The following is a 27,158-nucleotide window of genomic DNA, read 5'->3' on the forward strand; positions in this document are numbered from 1 at the left end:
TATGTTTGTACTGTCTTGAGACTATTCCGAATATTTGCTCGCACATAAATTATTTTTCTTGTAAATGAAGCAGTTGGATTTATGCACAGAAACTCCTACGTCATTGAAATCCACAGTGCTAATTGAAGCCATGCCAATTATCATATGTTGGATTCAAAAATTCTATAATTTTCTTCCTCAACATTGGCAATAAATGCAGTTCACAGTCTTGTTCAGTATTATTTAGCAGCCGCAAAGAGAAAGAATAACAACTTACGGGAATGGCTGCAGTTGATGAAGAAAACCTATATTTAGAAAGTGCCAGTTTGAAATTAGGGTTTGGTGCAAACAAAGTTCTAATTTATTTAGCTCTATTAATAAGATTCAAAGTGGGAATAGACTGCTGTTTGCAGTGTAACCTATTATCAGAGTAACAATAGAGTTGCCCTTTCTAGCTTAATGGAAATTGGTCCCAATAAAGTCCTCTTTCTTTGATCAATTGCTACAGGTTTCCAGAGATGATAGTATAGCCTCACCAGCCACTGATATGCGTGGAAGCAGTGATGTGGTGGAAGGAGGAAGGATGGCTCTGGATAACAAGACTTCCCTGCTCAACACCCAGCCCCCACGTGCCTTTTCTGGACCCCGAGCTCGAGAGTACAACCCTTACCCCTATTCTGATACTATCAGCGCCTATGATAAAACTGCTCTTAAGGAAGCCGTATTTGATGATGATATGGATCAGCTTCGGGATGGTTGGTTTTTATTTATTTTTAAAAATTCAGTATTGAACTTATTGTTGCCTTAATATGTACACATTGGTGTTAAACTGTTACAGGATATAATACTGACACTAGCTTTTGAATCCAGTTTACATCATTTCTTAATCAGCCTTGCTGGAATAAGTAGAAGTATCTCACTCCTGGGCAAGAGATTCAGCTAGGAGGTACAGCAGCCATAGGCTCATCTTTTAATTCTAATAGTGAGACTTGACGTTCTGCAAGTGGTCTTCCACATTCACATCAGTGGTGGTATTCAGCCGGTTCTATCCGGTTCGAGTGAACCGGTAGCAGCGGCTCTGGGAGACTCTGCCCACCCACCCGGACCTCATCATGTCCCGTTTTTGACGCTCTGCACATGTGCAGAAGGTCCTGCGCATTCACAGAGGTGTCGTGCATGAGCTCACAATCACATTTGCGAACTGGTAGCGAAGTTAAGTGAATATCACCCCTGATTCACATCAGTAAAGAAGACAAGCTCTAAAAGTCATTTCATTGTGAACTGAAAGCTATATCTGGTTAAAAGAAAAGCCGTGGGAACAGAACCTTCATGTGTTTTCATCCAGCTCCCCTGCCTGCTCAGAATTGCTTTATGAGCACATAGTGACAAGTGGTAACACTGAGAATGAATTGTTAGAGACGGAATATATTTAGATTATAGATAAAATCTTTGTACTTAAAGGACTCAAGACATACTATGTTTGTAGACTAGTTAGAAATATTGTGAATATGTCCTACCATCACCTGTTAAAAGTTCTTGCATAATTTTCTTTGCTGTGAAATTACTTTTCCACTTCTTTCTTTTCAGTGCCCATTGATCATTCTGACTTGGTGGCTGATCTTTTAAAAGAATTATCCAATCATAATGAGCGTGTAGAAGAACGGAAAGGAGCCCTTCTTGAGTTATTGAAGATTACAAGAGAAGATAATCTGGGAGTTTGGGAGGAACATTTTAAAACAATTTTGCTTTTATTACTTGAAACACTTGGAGATAAAGATGTAAGATAACGCCATAGGCTTTGCTATGCCTCATAGATACTTACCACCTGCACTGTGATTGAAGCATATGTGGCTAACGTTTAGATGGTGTCCCCTGTTTTCTTTAGTTTCATCTGGCTTCCACAGTCTCAGAAAAGCCAACCAATTTAATTATCCTAGTTATCTAACCCCACCTCCAGTTTCTCCAAAAGGAGCATCACTTTGATACTGTGACACTTAAAATTTGTATTCCTCAAATGTGTTGTGCATGTTGGAACACTGTTGCTGTGCTACTCACTTCCTCTACCGGACATCTCGCCAGTTGAGGAGAGGGCCCATCACAGAGTACTTTTCTCAAGGTGCCCTCAAAAGCTGGCGTGACAGGATAGGGGCATCAATATGGATTTGGAGATGGATGCTGCTGCCAAAGAATAATTCTACCAGCAACACCAAATGTACCAAATGTAATATGTAGAGTCCCTCTAAAATGTTATATTAACTTTAATTTAGTTTTAATTGAATGTAATTGTCTTGAAATTAAAATTAGTTTTTGTTCTAGCCCTGCCTAATTTTTAGAACATTGCCTTTGGCATATAACCCAGTATATAAAGGCTGTGTTGTCCTTAGCCCTCCAAAGTTGCAGTTATGCCACTAAATAGCAACATGACACTTAAAAGGCTAATGAATTTATTATTGCAGAAATTAGTCATGCCCGAACTGGATGCCCATGCTGAGAGATTTTGGAAAGTTATAATAACAATAACAACAACAACAACAACAGCAATAATAATAATAAATATTATTATTATGAACGTTATTTTGTGTAAACTTGTATGCCTCCTGATTCACAGTGATTCTGTGATTCTGAGTATAAATTTTTGTGGCTTAATTAGACTATTATTTTTTCATTTGAGTAAACAGAATTGTCATTGCAGTGGCTATGAAATTACACATCTGTGTCCAAATTTTAATTTCATATTTGAAATATTTAAAGAAGAAACAATGTTTTTTCTTTTCTTTTCTTTTCTTTTTTTTTTGTAAGGAAGTAGATATTTTCACTTCTGAAGCTCTTACATGAAGCAACACGGTGGTATCTTCAGTGGCTTTTGGATAACTGAAAACCATATCAAAAGCAAGCAGAGCCAATAAACAATTTGCCACTCAGCCAGACTCAGGTTTTCTGCAATTGAGGATATAGTCTGAATTATTTCATCCTTCTTAAATTCAAATAAACAAATTGTAACTTAATTAACTTCTCCTGCTATAGCAGGGGTCCCCCAACCCCTGGTCCGTGGACCGGTACGTCTCTGCAGCCTGTTGAGAACTGGGCACTCAAGCAGGTGATCTAGTTTGCATACGAAACCATCCCCCTGCCACCACAGTCATCGCCCTTCCATGGAGCCTGAAAGGTTGGGTGTTATATCTTATCTATGTTATAAGATAGGTAACATCTATCCTATTGCTGTTATATGACTATAATCTGTTTCCATCCTTTTAATAAAGGCAGAGTCCTTCAAAAATAAGAACGAGATGGATGGTACCTAAATTTGATATGAAAATAAATTAAAACAGAACCAAGTTCATAGAAAGTTAAGTACTTTAGGAATAACTTGCTAAAAGCAGGTAATAAAATTGGTACCTCTTGTTTTTGCCATTTGTTTCTATCAGTACTTCTTGTCATTGGATGTTCAAAGATTAAAATTTGGACAAATGTTAGCTTGGGAACTGCAAAGTATGAGGACATACTTAACAAAAGTTTAGTCTGAGGAAGCTGAACCATATGCTTCTGGGTTGAAGCTAGTCAGTGGTTGAAATGGCTCTAATCCAAAAATTTATCCCAACAAGTATATAACCTAAGATGTTATTCTAATATTCTCACTAAAAATGATCTTCTTGGATACTGTAGGACTGTCATGGCAGCAGACTGAATGAAAAAATTAATACTGATCTCAAAAAGAAATGTAAAATAGATGTATTTGTGCAAAACAGGGCTGCTTTAGTTTCCTGTGTTACATAGTATTGGTCTTCATTACCAAATAAGATCCAAGGAAAATGAAATTTAATTGAGTTTTTGGATTGTTTATGCATTTCAAAAAGAGACAGAATCAGAAATGGTTATGTTTAAAATCTGTTTGCTGTTCTCTTTGATACACAGTTCAATGGGTGGCTTATTTTATACATTGACATAATAGTTCCCAATATTTATTAGCAGCTACTTAGTTCTCACGTAAAGAATCCGATTCAGTTTTGCTAATGAACGAGCCCGTGATGCAAGGCTACTGTGGTGTTCTCTTCTGAGCCTTGTCAATTTTTCTTGACTTAAAAATTTGAATTTATAAAATGTATATCCATTCCAGTCAAGCAATAGATTCCTTCTATTAATGATTTTGAAGAGTGAAATGATGTGTTCAAGCCACCCAGAGTTGCTTCTTAATGAGATGGGAGGCATGTAAATTTTAATAAAGATGTGCTACTTCTTTTGATTTAGCATTCAATACGAGCCTTGGCACTGAGAGTTTTGCGAGAAATTCTGAGGAACCAACCAGCAAGATTTAAGAACTATGCTGAATTAACTATCATGAAGACCCTAGAAGCGCATAAAGATTCTCATAAAGAGGTAATTTTGAGTGTCGTACTAAATACTATACTTTAAGAATCAATTTGTCTATAGGTCATGCTGTACTATTAATTCCAATAGCACTATAATGAGCCAGTAAGTTTAAATGGAATGAAGAAAAAAGTAAATCATACCTTAATGGAATTCCTAACCTATAGCTCTGATTAATTCCATATATTATTGACTGTGATCCTAAGTTTACTTTTCTTTGAGTCTGCATTTAAAGCAGGGCTGTCAAACTTGTGGCCCACAGGCCAGATGCATCACATGCTGGCCACGCCCCTGCGCAGTTTAGGGAAGGGGGAAAGTCTTGATATGTCACGTGACGACGCGAGTTTGACAGCCCTGATTTAAAGAATTTCCCTAGTTATCTCATGTGAAAGATTTAAGCTTGGGACCCACCTTTTAGCCATATATGGCCCTACAGCACTCTATCTGCAGCCTTTAAGACCTACAAAACCATCTTTATGGGTACGTGTTTCAGGGTTTAATAACCAAAATTAAGGCAGCCATTTCAATTTAGTTTATTTAGCCATTTCAATTAGTTCCCAAATGAAAAATAAAAAAGTGTCCATAAGTCCAAAAATGTCAGGTTCACCTACTTTGCAGATATTCCTCAAGCAGTATTGTTGTTTTCCCAATGCAAAAAAGGTTGAAATTTCTTACCAGAACTTGTGACAAATAAAATGAAATAAAGAATATGAAAACATTACACCTATTTCAATACCTTATATTTTATTTTTAACCCACACCAGATTTTCTTACTGTGATTTTTTAAAAAACTAGCTTTAGTCCTGTACATATTTTTGCAAGTCTACATCATGACTCCAGATTCATTACAGGACTATAATCTTTCTAATTGAAGGCAATTGAATTAAGGGCATACAGTTCTGTATAGAATAGTGAAAACTGAAATATAGAAAGGAGGGGGGAGGGAGAGCGAGCGAGTGCGAGCACACTTTAGGCCATGGAATAAGAATAACAGAATAAGCTACACTATCCATTATACATCCATTTAGCTGTTTACAGGATTGTGGTTTTAAACACATAATGACTTAGTTAAACAAGCAATATGGGAACAAAAGGCATAAGAATTGTTGTGAAAGGTCAGGAAATATTTAATCCTTTTAATAAATCAGCATGTCTTTATTATGTTTTCTTGGAACCAGTCTTCATACAACAGCTTTCTGTGTAAGTGGAGCCACAATTAGCAACAGTTGTAACAGATTTTGTGATAAAGCACTTGGACAAAACATTTTGTTCTTAAAGAGTGCCTTTGTTGGCAAGCTTCTCCCTACTGTGCATTTTTATTGTCTCACTTTGACTTTATGCCCTTTCCTTTGTGAATTATCTCTGCAAATGATTGAGAAAGCTTGCCATCTCCAGCATCTTTTATTTTGGTTAAATTTGTATATGGACATTTTGCACTTGCAGTTGGTGATTTGTAATGTAATTGAATGTAGAGGAAGGAAGGAAGGAAAACTTTATTTGTTCTTTGTACATTGAAAGGAAGAAAAAGTTTATTGAATATTGGCAATTGAAAGAGTGTAGAGTAAAATTTTCTTTTTTCCTAATTTGATTTTAGAGGCTTATCTTTTCCTATTTCTAGGAAGATAGTCAGTCTGGCATATCTTACTCATTTTACTATGGAACTTAAATTTGTGAGAATTATTGTACCCAAGTTGTGCTTTGCTATTAATAGAAGTGGTGGGTTCTATTCCATATATCTCTGAGCCTGGCTTTGCTCAGCTCAGAGATATATGGAATAGTCCTCACTGGAGCAATTTATTTATAATAATCGTTCCTATCACCCATCTCTTCCCACTTATGACTGTATGACTGTAACCTTGTTGCTGGTATCCTAAGGATTTATATTGACTGTTTTTTAATATGATTTGATTGCTTATTTGTTCCCTATGACTATCATTAAGTGTTGTACCTTATGATTCTTGATGAACGTATCTTCTATTCTATTCTATTCCATTCCATTCCATTCCATTCTATTCTATTCTATTCTATTCTATTCTATTCTATTCAGCAGATTCCAATAGAAATATATAAGTGATTCCATAGTACTTCTTTGTGAGAACTTAGCATTTATTTCTACAGTACTTTCTTCTTTTTTTAATAAATCATTCACTGATAAAAGGGCCTCTCTTTTAATGACTGACAAGTTTGCTATGCATTTTAATGGCAAACATTGTTGAAAATCTTTTGAATAATGTCTAATAAACCAGCACTGTCTACATATTCTCAAAGAAAACTGGTAGTTAGTAAGACACGTTTTAACTTAAGGAAGCAATGCTGAAATCTTCTTCAAAAAGATTTTTCATTCTGTTTGTTTAATTTTTTTAAATTTAAGAAAGGTTTTGACAGTTAATCCAGAATATATAACTTAAAGCAATTAGCGTGTAATTTCCGGGATCTCCAACACCCCTTTTACAATATTATCATATAACTTTTCAATATTCAAAGCAGCTGATCGTAAAAATGTTATAAAGTTCTGCCATTTTAAATAAGCTTGCTTTAATAACTCTTGTATGGATTTATTTATTTATTTTATTTATTATTTAAATGTCATCAGGACTCAGTGATTTGCTTGTTTTCCTACAACTTACTTTATTTACCACATTTTGTCTCAAGTCTTTGGAATAATTTCCTAAAAATAACTAAATTAGCATTAGTACTTTCCTTTATCTTTTGCATTAAAAACAGACACAAATAATTGTTATAATTCTGCTTGTCCTCTTTTATTATTCCTTTTCTTTTATTGTCATCCAACCGCCTCATTTTATCTTTTCCTCCTTTTAACATATTTAAATTTTTTTATTGTTTATTATTAGCAACATATCACTTTTTTGTGTTTTTACTTGCTTGCTTTCCCTTAGCAGAACTATTCCTTTTTATTCTCCTTTTAGAAGGATTTCCATTTCTTAAGGAAGCCTTGGATTCAATATCTTTCTAGCATACGCTGTCCATTCTACTATTCTATTATGCTGTAGTAATGAAGGCAAGGAAATAAGGGCATAACCTTAGACCCAGGATAGATATTGTTTGTCTGGCCAAAGGCTGGGTTCTTTTTTTTTTTTTTTTAATGTTTACTCTAATTTGGGTTATTATTCTGGGAAAGAAATGAAAACCACTCCCCTGCTTTGTCTTGTTCTTATTTAAATACTCATGGATTGTGAGCTTTTACTTCAGCTTGTATTGAGCTAAAAAGAAATATACTAAAATTTTAATTCAGTATATTCCCTTCTAAACATTTTGAAGTCCATTTAAGAATTAGCCATTTCTCTGAAGCATACGTCTAGAACTTATATTCAGAAGGATGACTGTTCTATTTTATTCTGCATTGGTCAAGATCTTACCTTGAACACTGTTTCCAGGTCAGAATACCACACTTAATATGGATTCACACAACCTGAAACTACACAAAAAAAAGGATCAGAATGATCAGGGCATTGGGAGCTTAAATTCTAGGACAGAATCTTTAGCTTTTCAAAAAGTCAACTGGAAGGAGAATGCAATAGCATTCTTCAGGTACCTAAAAGCTCAGAAGAGAATCCTGGCTTGTTCTTTGTTGTTCCAAAGTGCAGGAAATGGAATAATGATTAAATTACCGGAAGTTACATTCAAGTGTAAGTTAGGACATAAAAATAACTTTCCTACTAAGACAGTAGGACAGTACCTAAACAGCAGATTTTCCCTTTGGTGGACATCTTTAAGCAAAGGTTGGATACAGATGTACTGATAACAAACTTGACTTGAGCTAACTGGGTCTTTCCAATTTTTTTATTTTATAATTTTATTATACTTTTACAATGCAGAATTATCAAAATAGGTTTAACATTATCTGTATTCTATATTTTTGTGCTTAATTTGATCCCTCGAGCAGCATTTGTTCTCATGTTACCTTATGCCTCCCACCGACCCGTACGCTCACACAGAGAGGGTCTTCTCAGGGTGCCGTCCGCCAAACAATGTCGGCTGGCGGCCCCCAGGGGTAGGGCCTTCTCTGTTGGAGCTCCTACGCTCTGGAACGAACTTCCCTCTGGTTTACGCCAAGTGCCTGATCTTCGGACTTTTCGCCGTGAGCTGAAAACGCATTTATTTATTCAAGCGGGACTGGCTTAAAAGTTTTATTAAATTTTAATCGGGGTTATTTATTAATTTTAGGGTTTTAAATTAAAATTTTTAAATGTCGGCCACTTTGTAATATGCTTCGTTTTAAATTTCTGTTTTAATGTGTATATTGTGTGTTTTTATTTTCTGGCTGTACACTGCCCTGAGTCCTTTGGGAGAAGGGCGGTATAAAAATCTAATAAAATAAAAATAAATAAAATAAATGAGTGTATAGTAGCCAAACTGTATTTTCTTCTTTATAATATGTTTGTACCAGTTATTATGAGTGAAATGAAAGAAATAAATACACAAAATCTGTATGGGTATACATATATGCAGGCTGTATGCCTATGTATTTACGTTTTGGATGATTTAGAATGCCAGTGAAAGAAAATGTATTGCTAACGTATTTAATCTGTTGAACAATTGAGTGCATAAAAATATTGAAGATATTGATTCACATCTGAATAACATTAGAACAGACAGCTATATTGCTATGCAAAAATCTATCCTGTGCTGCACAATTCCTTTCGCAGTTGTTACATATGTATTTAGAATATGCTAAGCAGAATAAATTTTGGGTAGAAAATTCACCTTTTATTTATGATGGATATCTGAATAATTCAGAGCAAATAAAGCATTTTGACAGATATATTAACTGTATTTGCTCTCCACTTATTACAAGGAAGATCTTCATAGTTACCATCATACCCTAAAATGCAGAATATACAAGTTTAAGAAAAGTCATTGGAATCAAAGTATGGTCACGCCTATTTTCTCCTTAATGTTTCCTTCAACAGTATGTTAATCTGCTATAATTAGTTCTTCTGACATGTTTTGTAAATGCAGAACTAAGTTTCCCATGCTCATCACTGTTGATGCAATGGCAGCATTTTTATAGTGCTCCAATAGAAAAATGTATTCAGAAATATTCAGTCACTGAGACAATCAACATAATGTAATAAGTTTGTAGTTGTCTATACTCATGATTCTTAAGGATGGAAATGTACTATTATTTGTAATGCTGTAACTTCAACAATTCTCCATGTTTGTCTTTCTCACTGTAGGTTGTGAGAGCTGCCGAGGAAGCTGCTTCCACTCTGGCTAGTTCCATCCATCCAGAACAGTGCATCAAAGTGCTTTGTCCCATCATTCAAACAGCTGACTATCCAATTAATCTGGCTGCTATTAAAATGCAAACTAAAGTCATTGAAAGAATCTCAAAGGAGTCATTGCATCAGCTCCTACAAGATATCATCCCTGGATTGTTGCAGGTATGGGTCTATATATGGAATTGCTCAGTTGCTCCAAGCAGCAAATATCATTTTTATTTGTTTTATGTTGATGTCTCACCAATTATAAGACTTGCTAAATTGAATGAAATAATAGTAGGAAATTAGAACTTAATGCATTTTCAGTGTAAATGAGAAACCTTTGGGCTAAGGACCCGTTTCAACCTTAAATCCATCCAAAGCCACCACCACTCCTTGTATCATTGCCAGCCATGTTGCATCTTGTGGAGTGGAAAAGCAAGTTCAGGACAGAGATGGTGGAAACAGGTGTCAGTGGAATCAGCTTTGATCCACCTGTATCCTTTCTGGGGCTCCGCAGGCAACTTCTCTTGGTTTGAAAAATCATGCTCTTTTTTGTGGAAAACATCTTTGCGCAGAAAAAAATGGATGGCTTCAAGGACCAGTCCCAAAGATACTTTTTCAAGAGGCAACTAGACTTTCTTGTTTTTCTTTGAAGACGTTTCATTTCTTGTCCAAGAAGCTTCTTGGCTGAGAAGCGAAATGTCTTGAGAGAAAAACAACCACGGACAACCGTGACCTGGAGGACTTAGAATTTCCATAGACTTCAGGGCCAGGGGAGGATTCCTATCCAATCCTCCTACACTCATCTCAGCTCTAAATTTAAAACCTGTTTAATGAACCAGTGTCTCTGCTTCTTTCCCATTGCTGCTTTAATAGCCTTTAGATGTGGCAACCAGTAAGACCTCCAACTCTTCTTACCTTTTTTTTTCAGGCCATTTTTGCTATTTGCAGTCAGAGAATGATTGAGTTCCCTTTACCAGGTTTACTAAGTATTTCATTCAGTCAAGTTTTTGTTTATTTAGAGAAATTCATTCTGGAAACACTCAAAAGTACAATCAGAAGAGTCACTGTGAACCTCCCTAGTTGTTTGATGAAGAAAGGTCAGTTTCTGCTAAAGGGTTACAGACAGATTAAGTAAACTCTAATCCTGTGACAGTGTTCAAGTAAATTTCTTGGAGAACGCTTCTCTCTCTCTTCCCCCCTTCCTCTGAGGCATAAGGCTTTTTACAGTCAATCTTAGATCTGATAAGTTTCTCTCTGCTTTTAACTGAGGGCTTATGAATCACTTCTCCAGTAAAAGGCTTGAAACAGTGGATGGTAAAGTTAATATAAACTCTGAGAATATAGACATTGTTGATCAGGTTCCAAAGAAGTCCTTTATTTGCACTCATTGTCTTTCTGGCCTCTCACATGCTAATTGAAGGTCGAAATATCTCATTCGTTTATTGTTGTGTTTCCTCCTCAATCAATTTGCTTAAGGACAGGTTATGTCTTCTGTCTCTCTCCTATCTCCTGGGGTGAGCAGATTCTATAGTAGCTCTGAAATGGCAGTTGGAGGAAGAAAGGACCTTTCAGGCATTCTGGAATAAAAATACCGTATATACTCGAGTATAAGCCGACCCGAATATAAGCCGAGGCACCTAATTTTACCACAAAAAACTGGGAAAAACTATTGACTCGAGTATAAGACGAGGGTGGGAAATGAGGCAGCTACTGGTCAATGTAAAAAATAAAGATAGAGCCAAGTAAAATAACATGAATATTTATTTGAACGAAAAACAATAAAAGTGCAAAAGGGGGAAGGAGGATTCCCAGCTCTAAACAAAAGGAAATCCCGGAATGCCAGCGCGAAAGGCAGTGCTCGCGTTCCTCCTCCCTTGCTCAAAAGCCCCAACATGATATTGGAATTGGATGCCATTATATACCTGCTGAGGGGATAATTTGAATAACTTGAAAGATATAAAAGCTCTAAACATATTTGTTTAAAAATCTAAAATCTATACTTAAAATAAATGAATATAAAGTAATAAAGTTCTTTAAAGTTGTAATTCACTTTGCTGCTGAAAAAGAAGCTTAACACCTTAAATGGTATTTATTAACTGAAATATCATCAAATCAAATATATAATGAGGTATATTATAATGACCTTTGTTTTCAGAAAGAAGCATGATGGAAGTTTTTCAATAAAGGGAAATATAGAAAAACTTAGTGTCATGCTCATATATCATCTTTACAGATGTTGTTAACACTATACTATGGCAGCATATGATGGTACAATGTTTCAATCAATTTCAGGATGAAAAACTCATCAATGAGGAGGAGGTATAATTTATTAACCTTGTATGATATCAGTTTCTCAAGGACTCTAGAAGGACCGAGGAAGAAATCTCTGCCCCTCCCACTTTCCTTTCCAACCCAGCCTTCCAAGGGGACCCGAGAGGAAGAAATCTCTGCCCCTCCCACTTTCCCTTTCCAACCCAGCCTTCCAAGGGGACCTTTGAGGAGAAATCTCTGCCCCTCCCACTTTCCCTTTCCAAGGCAGCCTTCCAAGAGGACCTCTCGAAAAGAGCGAAAGCTTTCTCCTGGCCGTTTACCACCACCATACCCTCCACGCCCGGCCATCCTAGGCTGGGTTAGAAACAAGGAGGAAGTTCAAGGACCACATCGATGGCACGAGCTCAGATTGCCGGCTGGGGATGATGGGCGCTGCAGTGCGATCTCGGGAGAGACTAGGGGAAGAAAGAATGACTGTTTCCACACCCTAGGATTGGGGAAAACATTGACCCCCTTAGTTGCGGGAGAAGGGTTGCGCTCAAAGCGGTCGCCTCCATCCATCAATCCATCCTTCCTTCCTTCCTTCCATCCATCCATCCATCCTTTTTTTTCCAGCGGTGCGTGTGTGTGACATGCAAGCAAGGCGTCTCACGGGCATGTGAACTGGGTATGTCTAGTTTAGGGGTGACGTGATAGGAACATTCCAATATCTCAGGGGCTGCCACAAAGAAGGGGGAATCAAACTATTCTCCAAAGCACCTGAGGGCAGGACAAGAAGCATGGGTGGAAACTAATCAAGGAGAGAAGCAACCTAGAACTAAGGAGAAATTTCCTGACAGTTAGAACAATTAACCAGTGGAACAACTTGCCTCCAGAAGTTGTGAATGCTCTAACACTGGAAGTTTTAAGAAGATATTGGATAAGCATTTGAAGTGGTATAAGGTTTCCTGCGTAAGCAGGTTAGACTAGAAGACCTCCAAGGTCCTTCCAACTCTATTATTCTGTTTTTTGTTCTGTTTTCTTTCTAATCTATCTATCTATCTATCTATCTATCTATCTATCTATCTATCTATCTATCTATCTATCTATCTATCTAATTAGCTAGCTAGCTAGCTATCATTATCTCGCTTCAAAGACAAAACTTAAACACGAAGTTGTAGCTGAATAGCCCTACATAATTTAGCTTTTTCCAAGCTGGTGATTTCCAAAGGCTTTGAAATCGACTTTCCTCATCCTCTGCCAGGATAAGCTGATGTGCTCAGAAGGCTGGGAATGGTGGCATTTCCTACATTTCTTGTGGGCAGAAGGTGGACCCCTATGTTTCCTTGAAAACACCTCCCAATATTTATTAGAGTGACTTCTCTCCCCAGAAGAAAGGTCTGGCTGTTTAACAATCCGTCAGCTAAATCCTATCGAGTCAAAGGGCCAGTCAATGGGGCTAGGATGAATTCTGGGTCACCAGGGACCCTTTTTGTGCCCGTTCCCCAACCAGGGCGGGCCAAGCAGCCGCTCTTTTAGCGGCTCTGGAATGGATGTTGAGGTAACCCGAAGAGGCAGCCTCTTTTCAACTCCCCCGCCCCTTTTTTTTAAACGCGTCCTGCCGGGCGGCGACAGGGACGCGGACACCAAAAGCGGCGCCCCGTTCTTCTCCGCTCTTTTATTTTATTTTAGTATTCAATCGGCAGCAGAGGCTCGAGCCTTCTGGGGCGCCGAGAAAAGGAGCCGAGGGGCTGCAGCAACGGTGGAAGAGAGCAGAAAGAGTGGGTGGGGAGAAGCAAAAAAGAAGAAGAAGCAGCAAGCTTTCCAGCCGACTTTGGTGTGGCGCGAGAATCCGATCCACCGCCTCCTTCCCCCGGCCGACAGGGCTGAACTGCTGCGCTGCACCACCACTTCCCAAAACAGATTTCCAGACTTGGAAGCAGCCCGCCACGAAAGGAGGAGGAGCGGCGGCGCGGCTGCTCCTGCTGCTGTTTCGCTCTCCGCCCCTTCCAGCGCCTTGACGCAGAGCGAGAGAGAGTAGAGAAAGGAACGCGCCGTCCGACCGGCTGTGTGTGTTTGTGGTGGGGTCTCGTCCCAGCCACCCACCACTCGCTCCCTTTCCCTCTTGGAGCGTGGGCTGGTCTTAGAAGCCGCGCTGTCGGCGGGCCGTCGCCTCCTCCTCTTCCTCCACGCTCGCTCCTCTTGCACGCCCCTCAACCCCCCCATCCCCCACCCTCTCCGCGTGAAGGTCACCTCCTCCCTCTTCCAGGCGGCGGCGGCTCCGAGCGGAGCGCCACAGCCGGCAGCTCCGCTTCCCTCCCACCTTCCTCCTTGCTAAAGGGCCAAAGTCGGCTCCCCGCCCGCGCGGGACCGAGCAAGCGGTCCCAGTCCAGCGAGCGGTGGCGACATGCCGGCGCCGCTCCGCTTTCACCGTTCGGCTGGACTGGGACCGCTTGGCTCGGGTCCGCAGTAACTCCCGCCAGGCTGTGCCACGAAGAAACCATTTAAAAGCCCAACTTCTGAAGCACGGAGGGAGAAGAAAGAAAGCCCTGGCGGGGCTTTTAAATGGTTTCTTCGGCACAGCCTGGCAGGAGTTACTGCGGACCCGAGCCAAGCCGGTCCCAGTCAGCGAACGGTGAAAGCGGGCGGCGCCGGCATGTCGCCACCGTTCGCTGGACTGGGACCGGCTTGGCTCGGGTCCGCAGTAACTCCGCCAGGCTGTGCCAAGAAACCATTTAAAAGCCCAACTTCTGAAGCACGGAGGAGAAGAAAGAAAGCCTGGCGGGGCTTTTAAATGGTTTCTTCGCGGCACAGCCTGGCGGAGTTACTGCGGACCCGAGCCAAGCGGTCCCAGTCCAGCCGAACGGTGAAAGCGGAGCGGCGCTCGGCATGTCGCTTTCACCGTTCGGCTGGACTGGGACCGGCTTGGCTCAGGTCCGCGCGGCGAACTGCTCAGCCTTGGGCAAATCCCGCAGGACAATCTCGCCGCCTCTTTGGCGTCTCCTGTGCGGGGTTCCCGAAGTACATCGAGACGTAGACTCGAGTATAAGCCGAGGGGGCGCTTTTCAGCACAAAAAACGTGCTGAAAAACTCGGCTTATACTCGAGTATATACGGTAATACAAAGCAAAGTTAATCAGGGAATTAAGCCAGGCCTTTTTGTTGTTGTTGTCTATTGTTTTAGCATAGACAATATTCTTACAATATTTTTAAATATCAGGCTGCTTCTGATATCCTTCTCATCAAAGTTCTTCGTACTTAGGATTGACAATGTTAGATTGTGTAGTGTTTGTCAGAATGGCCAAAGAGAATTCTGGTCTCTCAAAAGGCTTTCAAAAAATGGAATATAATTGGGAATCATATGCCATCTTTGTTTGTTGGTTTCATTTATAAAATGTCTGTGTTCAGTGGCTTTTTTAAAAATAGTCTTAAAGCACTAAAGGTACTCGTTACTACTTTTAAAGTCTTACATAGCATGGGTCAAATTATTTGTGAAACTAATAACCAATGTTTAGTGACTGTTCAACGTAACGTTTTTCACATTTATGACAGCTGCAGTATCGCCTTGGTTATGTGAGCAAAATTCAGGCACTTGGCATTTGTTCTCTATTTATGATTGCAGTGTCCTATGGTCACGTGATCACCTTTTGAGACCTTCTGTCAAGTAGGATCAATGGAGAAGCCAGATTCACTTAACAACCATATTACTAACTTAACAACTACAGTGATTCACTTAACAACTGTGGCAAGAAAAGTCGTAAAATGGAGCAAGACTCACTTAACAACTGTCTTAGCAACAGAAATTTTGGGTTCAATTTTGGTCATAAGTCAAGCACTACCTGTAATGCCTATATCAAGTATGCTAGCAAAGAACAGCTTAGCACTGTGTGTGTGCTTGTAAAGAGAATGGAAAGGAAAGTGATATAAATGTGAGATTTCTCAGTTATTTCAAAGGATGGGAGTGTGTTTGGCAAGAATGGTTTTTCTCTGTGTGGGTGTGCATGTGTGTTGTGCATTTTCTCTGTATGTATGTGCTTACTGTATTTTTTGTGGGGGGTTTTCAGTGTTTTTCCTGTCTTTTGTGAATTGTGGGTTGTAGTACAACTGTCTGTTTATTTAATGCTATTTTTCTGGAAGATTATGTTTTATTTTTCTATTTTTTTTTAACATTACTTTCCCCTAACACTGAGGGCTGGTTCACTTATGTCTTCAGTGGATTGACAAAGAGATTGGATGGGCAGATTGCTTTAAGCTCCTTGGAGGAAGGCAGGATATAAATAAAGCAATACATATATGTATAGTACATGTATAAAATAAAACCAAATAAGTACCACATCTTTTGGGTCAGATGTAATGAATAATAATAATAAGAGTGAATTAATATACTAATTATAACAATGAGTTGTTATTATAATTAGTAATAGCATTAATATTAACATTGCTAATACATAATAATAATATGCTAATTATAACAATGAGACTAAATTACCGTATTCTTTTTGGAATATAAAACACACTTTTTGCCCCGCTAAAAGAGGGTGAAAATTTGGATGCATCTTAAACACCGAATGTAGCACTGGCCCCCCACTGGCCCCCACCCTTTTGGAGCTTTTGGAGGCTGCAAATGCAGCCTTCCTAACCGAGAGCATCTCAAGCAGATTTTTTTTTTCTTGTTTTCCTCCCCAAAAATAAGATGCATCTTATGCTCTGGACAGTCTTATATTCCCAAAAATATGGTAATATTTTAACCGTAATTTGTTGAACATTGTGATCTGATTCTCGCATAATGCAAAGTTGCTACGCGTGGTTTAGAAGCTGCAATGATTGGTTCACACAGCAATAGCTATCTATATGTTTGTTTAAACTTAAATGGTAGCTGTTCGTGCCTAATTCTTAGGTTTCATAAGCTGGTATTGATGCCTTTTTAGAATTTACAGTTCTTTTTCCAAAGAGTAATTAAGGAGAGATTGTACATCACAAGCTATTAAATGTATGAAGAGTTGTCATTTTTTGGGGCAGAAAAATTATTACTGGTAAAAAAAATTCCAAATTTCTTTATTCTATTTCTTTCTTTCTTTCTTTCTTTCTTTCTTTCTTTCTTTCTTTCTTTCTTTCTTTCTTTCTTTATCTATCTATCTATCTATCTATCTATCTATCTATCTATCTATCTATCTATCTATCTATCTATCTATCTATCTATCTATCTATCTATCTATCTATCTATCTATCGTATTTGTATACCGCCCTATCTCCCAAGGGACTCAGGGCGGTTCACAGGCAAATAAAAAGGTACATATAAATACAGAATAAAATATCAATTAAAAAACTTATTCTACACAGCCAAATAATTAAAAAGAACAGTATAAATAATAAACCCATTAAAACCCATATAAATTTAAAATCTAATCCAGTCCTGCGCAGATGAATAGATATGTTTTAAGCTCGTGGCGGAAGATTCGGAGGTCCGGAAGTTGACGAAGTCCTGGGGGGAGTTCGTTCCAGAGGGTGGGAGCCCCCACAGAGAAGGCCCTTCCCCTGGGTGTCGCCAAACGACACTGTCTAGCAGACGGCATCCTGAGGAGTCCCTCTCTGTGAGAGGCTATTGTTTTATGTTTTTATGTTTTAAAAATGAAGTACCAATTGGCTTTTACACAGGTTAGGTTGTATTATATAGTTTAGCTCTGAACTACTTCTTCAGTTGTTCTTCTTAGTCCTTCGTTGCTCTCTGCGTCAGATCTTTTGACTCAATGTTTTAGGTTGCATGTTTGAAAATCATTTCATTTTATATCTTTTAATCATTCAGCATGAAAGGAGCATGAAATAAATAGTCCACGAGTTTAATACCTGATAGATATATTACATAGTGGTACATAGTGATTTATACTGTACAAGTTACCTCACTGATCTGTCTGGTTTTGCTGAGGAACATGTATTTTGCTTTAGAAAGAAATGACATCCTTCCTGTATGCCCTATGAGAGAATATCCTTTGTAAGGTCTCACATAATGCTGAACTTTTCTTTTCACTGAGATACTAACTTACAATGTATTCTGCCTGGTTATTTTGGGTGACAGTATTTAATTCTAAGGACACTGAAAGGTGAATATTGTTGAAATGCAGTTTTACTAAACAGCAAAATAAAGCAGATAATAAAGCATTCCATCTGGTTGGGGGAGGGGAGGCGGGAAATAGCACCTGAACTTTAAAAAAAAGTTGCTTTTTACTAAGTCCCTTAGCAAAAATTAAAGTCAAACCAAGGCCACAAGGATGATAAATGGGCTACACTTTGGCTATGTGACCAGCCACCCCTCCTTTTTCAGTTGGTTTGTCATAGTTCATGGAATTAATAGAAACCATAAAAGCTATGTAAGAAACATGGAGTTGTGTAAGTTAGGGCAACGAGTCATCTTGTCAAACTGGAATAGGATTTTATGCATTCAAATGTCTAGAAATGTAAAACATGGCTACAGTATTTAACCTCCTGCTTCATTTGCAAAACGGAAACCTAATCTGATCTTGCCTTATGAATTCTGTTCCCCAGCAAGGGCTGTCCCTTGTATATCAGATAAGAGTAAAAAAACAACAACCCTAAATGTATGGGCTGAAAATCCTTCTCCCAACAGAGGTCACTCTGAGCCCAAGGCATAAGCAAACCATAAGCTCAGCATGCCTCTTTCTGTTTTATTATTATCTTTTCAAAGAGTGATTTAATAGAACATTTTTACAATTATTATTTAAGGGCAGTGTACAAGCCAGATGCTTTTTGGTGAAGCTCATCTTCAACTGAAGGAACTTAAGCCATTCTGGTAACTTAAATCAGTTGTAGACAACTTACTTTCTGTCATATTACTGCATAAAATCTGTCATGAACCAAAACGCATGCAATTGGTAAAAAAAAAAAGAGGTTACCATATTCTATTTATTTCAAACCTTCTTTGCTCTCCACACAGACTGTCAAGGAAAGGTAGATAACTTTACCAGGGATCTGAACTGAGTCATTGTAAAAGTCATATAAAATTAGACTAGAGGGCTGCATAAAAGCAAACAATGGGACAATATACTTATGTGTGCATTTATGTGCTGTATTTTATTTGACAGAGCAGTCTCTTCAAAAAGCAAGCAATAGACCTACATGTTGTGATTTCTTTTCCTCCCATACCACAGTTCGTACATTTTACTATAAAATTAAAGCAGGCTAACAGCTTATATGATAAATAGGAAACATTAGGTCTGAATTTTGGACTGAACCAATTAATTACTTTGAATCATTAGTTTTTTGAGATATAAATCTAATGACAAGCATGTACAACTTCATTATGATCTGAGCTGGTAAATACAAAAAGAAGAATATTCAAATAGATCCGTTGAGAAAACTAGGGTAGGGAAGAAGATGAAAATCAAAAAGCTAAAAGACAAGTAATCAAACTTAATCAATGGAAGCTCAATCCATTTAATAACCACATATTTTGAGTTTGTTTTGGAAAAACAGAATGAACAACCCATAGAAAAAATATGGGAACTGTATCTGTTTGAACAGGGCTGAAATATTACTGAACTTAAATATTGCACTTAATATTTGGTCCAAGTACTACTTTAATCTCCATTTTATGCCTCTTCGCAGGCTATTCTACTATTGTCTTTTCTTTTACTATTATCTTAAGTATCTTTTCTTTTATGTACATCGAGAGCATATGCACCAAGACAATTTCTTGTGTGTCCAATTACACTTGGCTAATAAAGAATTCTATTCTATTCTATTCTATTCTATTCTATTCTATTCTATTCTATTCTATTCTATTCTATTCTATTAATATTGTACTTTAAAGGACGCATTATTAGAGCAAAATTACTTAGAATCACAGTATTTGAGTTCTGAAAACTGCAAATATAGGAGTTCTTTACAACATAAAAACAGGTTTTCCTGGAATTAATTAGCCACAATGCTTCATTATAAAGCTGAATGAGTTTCTGTTTGTCTGCTAGAAATTAACAGGCTACAACTTCAAAATGTTAACCATCATAAATATGAGTCAGTTGCCAAGCATCCAAATTTTGATCACATGACCATGGGGAAGCTGCAGTGGTAGTAAGTGCGAAAAATGATCTTAAGTCACTTTTTTCAATGATGTTGTAACTTTGAACAGTGACTAAATGAACTGTTTTAAGTGGAGGACTACTTGTATTTAGTTAACTGGGCTCATATGTCACTCCCGTCACTACCAACCCTGAGTGGCTTCTATACTCAAAATATGTAAACAGGATTAAAATAGTAGGCAACCCCATATCCTATACAGAATAGTAATAATAATATATCGATATTGTCATGCACCAAAACAACACTAATCAAATGTATTACATATGTATGTATCAGTAAACCTGTCACTTTTACTTTTAAACTGCAGTAGAGTCTGTTTGCAGTGATGCAATAAATACTCTATACTTCTTTTTAAAAAGCACAGACAGATATGGACAGTGGTACAGCACTTTTGAGGAGGGTTATATTTAATATATCTCCTTTGAGGAGGGGGGAATGCCATGTATCCATCTCATTCATCCTGTGAGTTTCTAAAACTGAAAGAAAAGTATTTTTGAATCTCATAGAGTTGATGTCTTGCATCTAGGGTTATGATAACACCGAAAGCAGTGTTCGCAAAGCCAGTGTGTTTTGCCTCGTGGCCATCTATTCAGTGATTGGTGAAGAACTGAAGCCTCATCTTGCACAACTGACTGGGAGCAAGGTATGCACACCACTGTTTCAAACTGTATTCATAGAATGAAGGGGGCAAGTCTTGAAATTGATAATTGAGGTTCCCCTCTAAAATGACATAAAAGAAATGCATATCTCAGTCACTGATTTTAGTGGGTTGCTAGTTTTATGAATGGCAAAGTATCTCCTTTACAGATACATCTTTGAATCAGCTAAACAAGTGACTTCAGTTTGTCACAAATTGGCAAATTTACACATAGAACAGTGTGACCTACCCAAAATCGCAACGAACAATTGGATAACTGAACTGGGAAAAAAAATTATTTAACTCATTTTTAAATCATAAGAAGCATACTTGGCATTTCTTAAAACCTGAAACCATTGACTTATTTATGTAGGATATTCTAGTTCCAAATTCCTTATATATTATCCAAATTTATTTTGATATTTTTAAAAAAATATTTGTTGATCATATTTGGATTTATAAACAGAAGTGCTCTGAAGATGTTACCTAGTTTGGTAATGAACTGTCTGCAAAAAATAAAAGGGCATCCAAATAATTGTGGAAAAAAGCAACTTTTATCCAGATTTTGGCCATTTTGCTGTTTTTTATCGATTGGGTTCCTTTGTGTTCTTTCGAAGTTTTTTAGAAGGTTGTTAATAGATGATTAAGAGTATCTATTTTCATTCTGTGTTTTCCAATATAATCAGGCACTTGTTAGGATTTTAAAGAAGCCAAATAATAGCTGTTTAAATGAGCCCACACTGAAATATTACCCAAAGCAGAAGGATTAGAATAATATTTTATCCCAGAGAAAATATACAGGAAATCAAAGTTTCTTCATAACTTGCTCCATACATTTAATTAAAATTAGAAGAATGTTCTCTGCCTATATTAGTACTCTCTAATGCCTTTTTTTTTCTTACTGCAAAAACTCATTTTGAATCCAGTGATGAGAACAGCTGAAAATAACATTAAAGCTGAATAGATGTAGAGCTGAACAAATTTAAGAATGTAGGATTAGTGATGTGCAAATAACCTTTAGCTGGTTTTAAAAAATTTGCTGTGAAACCTATTTTGAAATTTGGGGACAGACAAAATTCTATTGATGGCAGAAGAAGACAGAACTCAAAGGTTTCTTTCAAACTTTGAAGACCACCCATTCTTACTTTCCTTTAAAATAATGCCAGCCATAGCAAGAGACCAAATTCCTTTGCAGTGCCCAGGACATTCAAAAACAATACGCAGGTATGCCAGGATATGTGAAGAGAACTGAGAATCAGCATGGGCATTAGGGACCTTGAAAAACATATCTTCTCAGAATACGAACAGCCTCCCTGTTTCCATAGATGTTAGCAAGTAAACAAGGAGCTGGCTACAGTGATGCTCATAAGCATTACGTCTGCTGATCCTCAAAGTAATTAAAAACTAAATTGAACCTCATCATGTTATGAGTGCCAAAGTTTGAAGGAAAGTACCCCTTTCCTTATGTATTTGATTATGTGATTCTGATCCTGAATCTACTTACAATATTCATTCTGTAAGAAACACCTTGCTCAGGATAGATGTGCTGAAATCTGAGAACACAATTGTAATGGGAATCTGATGGATCAGTTACACTTTTCTTAGTATGCAGTAGAGTGCAGTATCAGTTCCACTTTTCTTAGCATGAGGAGTATCATAAACAAAAACTAATGAAAGGCATCTGGATTTGATCAGCTGGCAAGCTTTCTGTTTTTTAACATCAAAAATGAACAGTAGAAGCTAACATATGGATTTCTTATTGGTAATGGCAAAAAAAAAACCTACAATAAAAAAATAATTTTACAATTTTTATCAAGTGGCATTCCATCCACCCAAATAATATTGATACTGTTCTACATGGATGAACAATGCACAATTTCCATTTTTGGAGAGAGCTACTTCGGTGAGTGCTCCCTTGATTGTGGCAATATACAAATAGTATAAAATAAATAACAATGGTCTGCTCTGAAATGAAATGAAATAAAATAACTAAAAAATTGTGAACATCTCTCTTCTTTGTCCTTTTTCAGATGAAGCTCTTGAATTTGTATATAAAGAGAGCGCAGACGACCAACAGCAACAGCAGCTCATCCTCAGATGTTTCTACACACAGTTAATGGAGTTCTTTGGACATATGTGTAGACATAGAAACAATCAGCTGTGCCTCTCAGAAACCCTCACCTCATCAGCACGCTCCATCTGCTGATGGAGGCCATGCAAATATTTATTGCAATCAGTATTTTTAGTCCTTTTAAAGCTTTTTATTGTAGGAGATTCTTGGAATTGAATATAAGGGAAGCAAGGCCTGGATTGCAGTTTTCATTAAAAACAAGGTAATAGTGTACTGTGGTTAAATACATTGCAGTTACATACTGTCTCTGCTAAGATCTGAAGTAGTCCCAGAGATGCATAACACATTCGTATTTTATCAAAACAGATTTCTTTGATATTGATGGAGAGCTTGAATTTATATTAGACTATATTTGTATTATAGTCACACTTTTAACTAGCTATTCTAGTTTCCCCAATTTCTCAAGCATCGTTTTAAAACTGAGCTTAAAAGTTGAAATGAATTTGCATTTGTTTTCAGACATAATCTATACAGGCTATAAAATCAAGCCCTTCAACTAGTTTATTTTTTAACTAGAAAAAACCAATAACTATCACCTATGTAGCAAAGGTTATGAAAATTCAAGAAATCCCAAGCAAATATGCAACAGTACAATCTATACAGAGCAATGTGGCTAGTTTTGTAGAACCGATTCAAGAGCTGCCTCTGCATGGACAACTCAGTTTACAATTTCTTCTTGGTGTATTTCAACATATTTTTTTCCCCAAAATGTTTGAAATTGCAAACTACTCTTAATATTGGTTCTAATCTACCTGACACAGCTTTACTGTTTGTTTGTTTCTTTGTTTTAACAGAGCTCTGTTTTGTTACAGTATTTATGGTATTCCTTCTGTGACAACAGATCTCTGTTAGTGTGCACTGAGACTAGATGCACTGTAATTGCCTGTATACTGATCAAGATCTAATGTTGCTGTCAGAGAAAAGTGTCTCCTAGGAGATATGTGTGAAATTCTATTTCTGCTGCTTTGATGTTCCATGAGAAAATGTTCTTTCCAAAGCTCTGATTGGCTTCCGGGAGCTGCAACTCAGATAACCAGGCCTTCCTTCCTTAATAAAGGACTTCTTTCATTTGTCAACAATGTTCCTTAGTGTGACACTTGTTCTCTTAATCTCCACCTTCACTGATCAGGAGTCCTCCAGACTTTGAGTACTTCAGGAGGATAGCCTCCTCTTCCTCATCTTAATCAGCCTGAATTATTTATAATGGTTTTTCTGCGCCTAACATATCTATCAAATTATTTCCATTTTAAGATGATCATACACGTACCTTGATTATTTTTGGCGGTGCTCAAAGGGCTAGCTTAATCTGCAACAATTTGCTTTCTTTTAAAGCTGTACAACTGGGGAATGTAAGATTATTTAAATGCTCTGGGCAAAAGGATTCTTTAGCTACTACCCTGTCCATGCTGATGGAAGTAGATCTGCATGTTGCTGGCACACAAAAAGCAAGAGCCAAAATAGAGAGGGCTCCCTCTTTCCCCAGCACGCTCCAAGTGTGCTCAGTTGCTTTGACTTTTGCTACCTTCTTAGGGCTTTAAACTGTTTGAGAAAAACCGATGTGGTCTTCTCCGTTGACCCATTCCCCTTCCCTTTTCAGGCCATTACATCTGAAAATTCACACAGGTCAACCAGCCTGATACTGATTTGCTTAGATGGGGATGCTCTGTTTTCACAGGGCAAATCAGTGTATCCAGGGCAGGAGTATACAAAGCCGTGCAATCCCTTTTCACCATCTAAATCTTGTCCATTCCTTAAAGTAGTGCTGAATTATCTGAGGCATGTGGCTTTCCTTTGAAAAGGTACACTATGTGTGCTTGCTGGATTACAATGCAACACAAGACTTTTCTATCACCTTCTGTTAGCTCTCGGTAACCTGTATACGTAATGTACCATGCAACCTTGTCACATAAATCTTCTTTCTACCACCCTCTCAACCCCTTTATTTATCAAATGTAATGGTTCACATTAAAGGACAACAAAGAAATATTTGTAGAATGCAGAAAACGTTTGCTAACAATAATAATGTTATAAATGGGAAGGGCAGGGTGACAAAGCTTATCAAACCAGTCAGCCATCAGAAAAAGTTTCTTGGCACAGTGTTCATGCGCATGTATTTAATTTTGATTTTGGGTTGGTTGTTTTATTTTCTTTCATTTTTTGCGCTTTGTCATGTTACATCCATATCTGTATTTATATCTTATTCGTTTCACTTTTGAGTGTATCATGGCAAATGTACAGATGTTTTTATGTTAACATTTACATGATAGAATTTGCTAAAAAAAATAATAAAACTTTCTGAGTTTGCCCTAGAATAAAAGAAAATAAATTTAAGTCCTTATGGGAACTTCTTTGCACTACTTCTTTGCATTCCCCTTAATGATAAAGAACCTTTAAGACAATGTTGATGAAATGCTTGTGCCAAATATAATTTCTTAACCTCCAAATTACATTTGAATCATACGTGCACGTTCTTAAATCTATGCAGGCTTTCAGAAAACAGCTGTGTGTTTTGAGGTCAGGTGTTTGGTCGGGGAACATGACTATGGCATAAAAGATGCATCAGAATGCAGTTCTACTTAATGACAATCCAAATGATCATTTTTATAGGGAAAATGTTACGCTTATAAACCTAGACTGCTATATTAACGTGCTATGAATTGGCTCTGTCATCACAATCACCAAATTCCCTCCATATTCTTTCTCACGTTGGATGCATTTTCCTTGGACAAAACTCTTAACTTGCCGATTTCAAAGAGTCTCTTCCTAGAACAGTTCCACCTAAGCTACTTTATTGTATGTTTGCACCTATGTAATGACTTATGATCTTTGTGTAATCCAGACACAATTCTCTTCTTTTGTTTAAACAGTTAAGTTTGTGTTGATGTGTATGTATATAGCTGCAAAACATTTGATACAACCTCTGTGTTGGTACACCACTATGGAAATTCTTATTCCTGTACTGACCTTTTGACCATAGCATATTAATGTCAAGCAAGTCAATCTGGTTTTTATCCTCTATAACTGAAATTTCTATATGCAACTCTTTAGTTCCCAAGCGAGAAGAACAGGTTGGAAGAGTTAATTCTATAATCATAAGTACTAAATCAGATGCATAGAAATTCCATCCTTTTTGAAAGAACTGAACGAGTACCTAGGTGCAGGGTGTCACCTCAGCTAAAAAATAGTAATGGGCACCCAAGTCTCTTCTACAAAGGAATTAATCAATTCTTAGTTTTTGTGATACCTGAATCTTGCAATGAAGACAACTAGTAGGAATTAAAAAGCCTTAACAAAAGCATTGCCTACTAACAAAACAAACATTGAGAATCACTTACTAAAAAAGTCTACCCACAACACATTTGTGCAATACAGAAGGTTATTTCTTTTTCAGACCTATACAGAAAACTAAAGAATAATGGATATAATTGGGGATTGGTAATACGTTTGTTAAGGATTCTAATTAATACTGCTCCTATGCACATAGGTTTTTACATCACATCTCTGAAATAATTTGCATCATAAGGCCTATATACTGTATGTTTTGTAAATATTACTAAATATCCATGCCAAGGGAATAAAATGGATGAGCTTTTAGCAAATCTGTGTTTCTATGTATGCATTAATGCAAATGGAGATGATGAGGTTCTCTGCATAGAGGTTGCGACCATTCATTGAACACTGCTGTTCAAAATTGCAACAGTGCTAAATGAATGGACTTAACTACCATCTATACCTGAAGTTACAGCTGCTGCAGAACTCCATGGTCACATGGTCAAAATTTGGGCACTTGACAGCCCACTGCAGTTACAACTACAGGGATGCTTCAACTTCCCCTATCTGCCCCCCCCCCCGCCCTTTTGGCTCCCTGCACTCCACTGCCCCAGCTTACCTTCGCCATCTTTTCGCTCTCACTGCAGACAAGTTGGGACAAGGCTTCAGCTATGAAAAAATAAAAGCCAAAAGCAGCCCCAGAGCTATGGTACTAAAATGCCCCTTCGTTGCTACCTCTTTGCTGCAAAAAAAAAAGGGTGGGTGGGGAGGATTTGCAGGATATGCTTCCAGGGGTGAGAAGTTTGCAGGAGAGTGCAAACGGGTCTTGGGGTACAATGTACCTTACAAGTTTCTTGCAAAGGAGCATTTTGGCACATGGCTCTGGAGCTGCTTTTGGCTTCCCCGTGCCAGCAATTGAAGCTCAGCCTGGCCCTGTCCAGGAGCGTGAGGGAAAGGGACTTTATGACAGCACTGTGGCTCTGAAATTGCCTTTTGGTTTTGAATTGTATTTATTTATTTAGCAGCCTGGCCAGGCACATCTCATCAGCATTGGGAACAAAAAGACAGTAAACCCGCAGCTCTGGGCAGCAGATTGCAGAGGTGAAGACGAATACAGTTCCCTGGTTTGTGACAAGCAGCCCCAGAGCTGCACACACATTTTTTATTATTATTATTATTATTATTATTATTATTATTATTATTAT

The 27,158-nt window shown here is 37.8% G+C and overlaps 1 protein-coding gene across 7 annotated transcripts in view; it reads left to right on the forward strand.

Moving 5' to 3' along the window:
* CLASP1 (cytoplasmic linker associated protein 1) overlaps positions 1 to 25,019 on the forward strand; it is a 224,198-nt gene extending 199,179 nt beyond the window's left edge. For all 7 annotated transcript variants that reach the window (XM_058195472.1, XM_058195491.1, XM_058195454.1 and 4 more), the window contains 6 exons: positions 488 to 734; positions 1,567 to 1,757; positions 4,225 to 4,353; positions 9,543 to 9,749; positions 20,442 to 20,558; positions 22,583 to 25,019. In XM_058195472.1, the coding sequence (XP_058051455.1) occupies positions 488 to 734; positions 1,567 to 1,757; positions 4,225 to 4,353; positions 9,543 to 9,749; positions 20,442 to 20,558; positions 22,583 to 22,669 (978 nt within the window). In that variant the 3' untranslated portion in view covers positions 22,670 to 25,019. The remainder of the gene's footprint in view (positions 1 to 487; positions 735 to 1,566; positions 1,758 to 4,224; positions 4,354 to 9,542; positions 9,750 to 20,441; positions 20,559 to 22,582) is intronic.
* Positions 25,020 to 27,158: the final 2,139 nt, after the last annotated feature.

The sequence above is a fragment of the Ahaetulla prasina genome, chromosome 1 (genome assembly GCF_028640845.1).
Source record: "Ahaetulla prasina isolate Xishuangbanna chromosome 1, ASM2864084v1, whole genome shotgun sequence".
Lineage (NCBI taxonomy): Eukaryota > Metazoa > Chordata > Lepidosauria > Squamata > Colubridae > Ahaetulla > Ahaetulla prasina.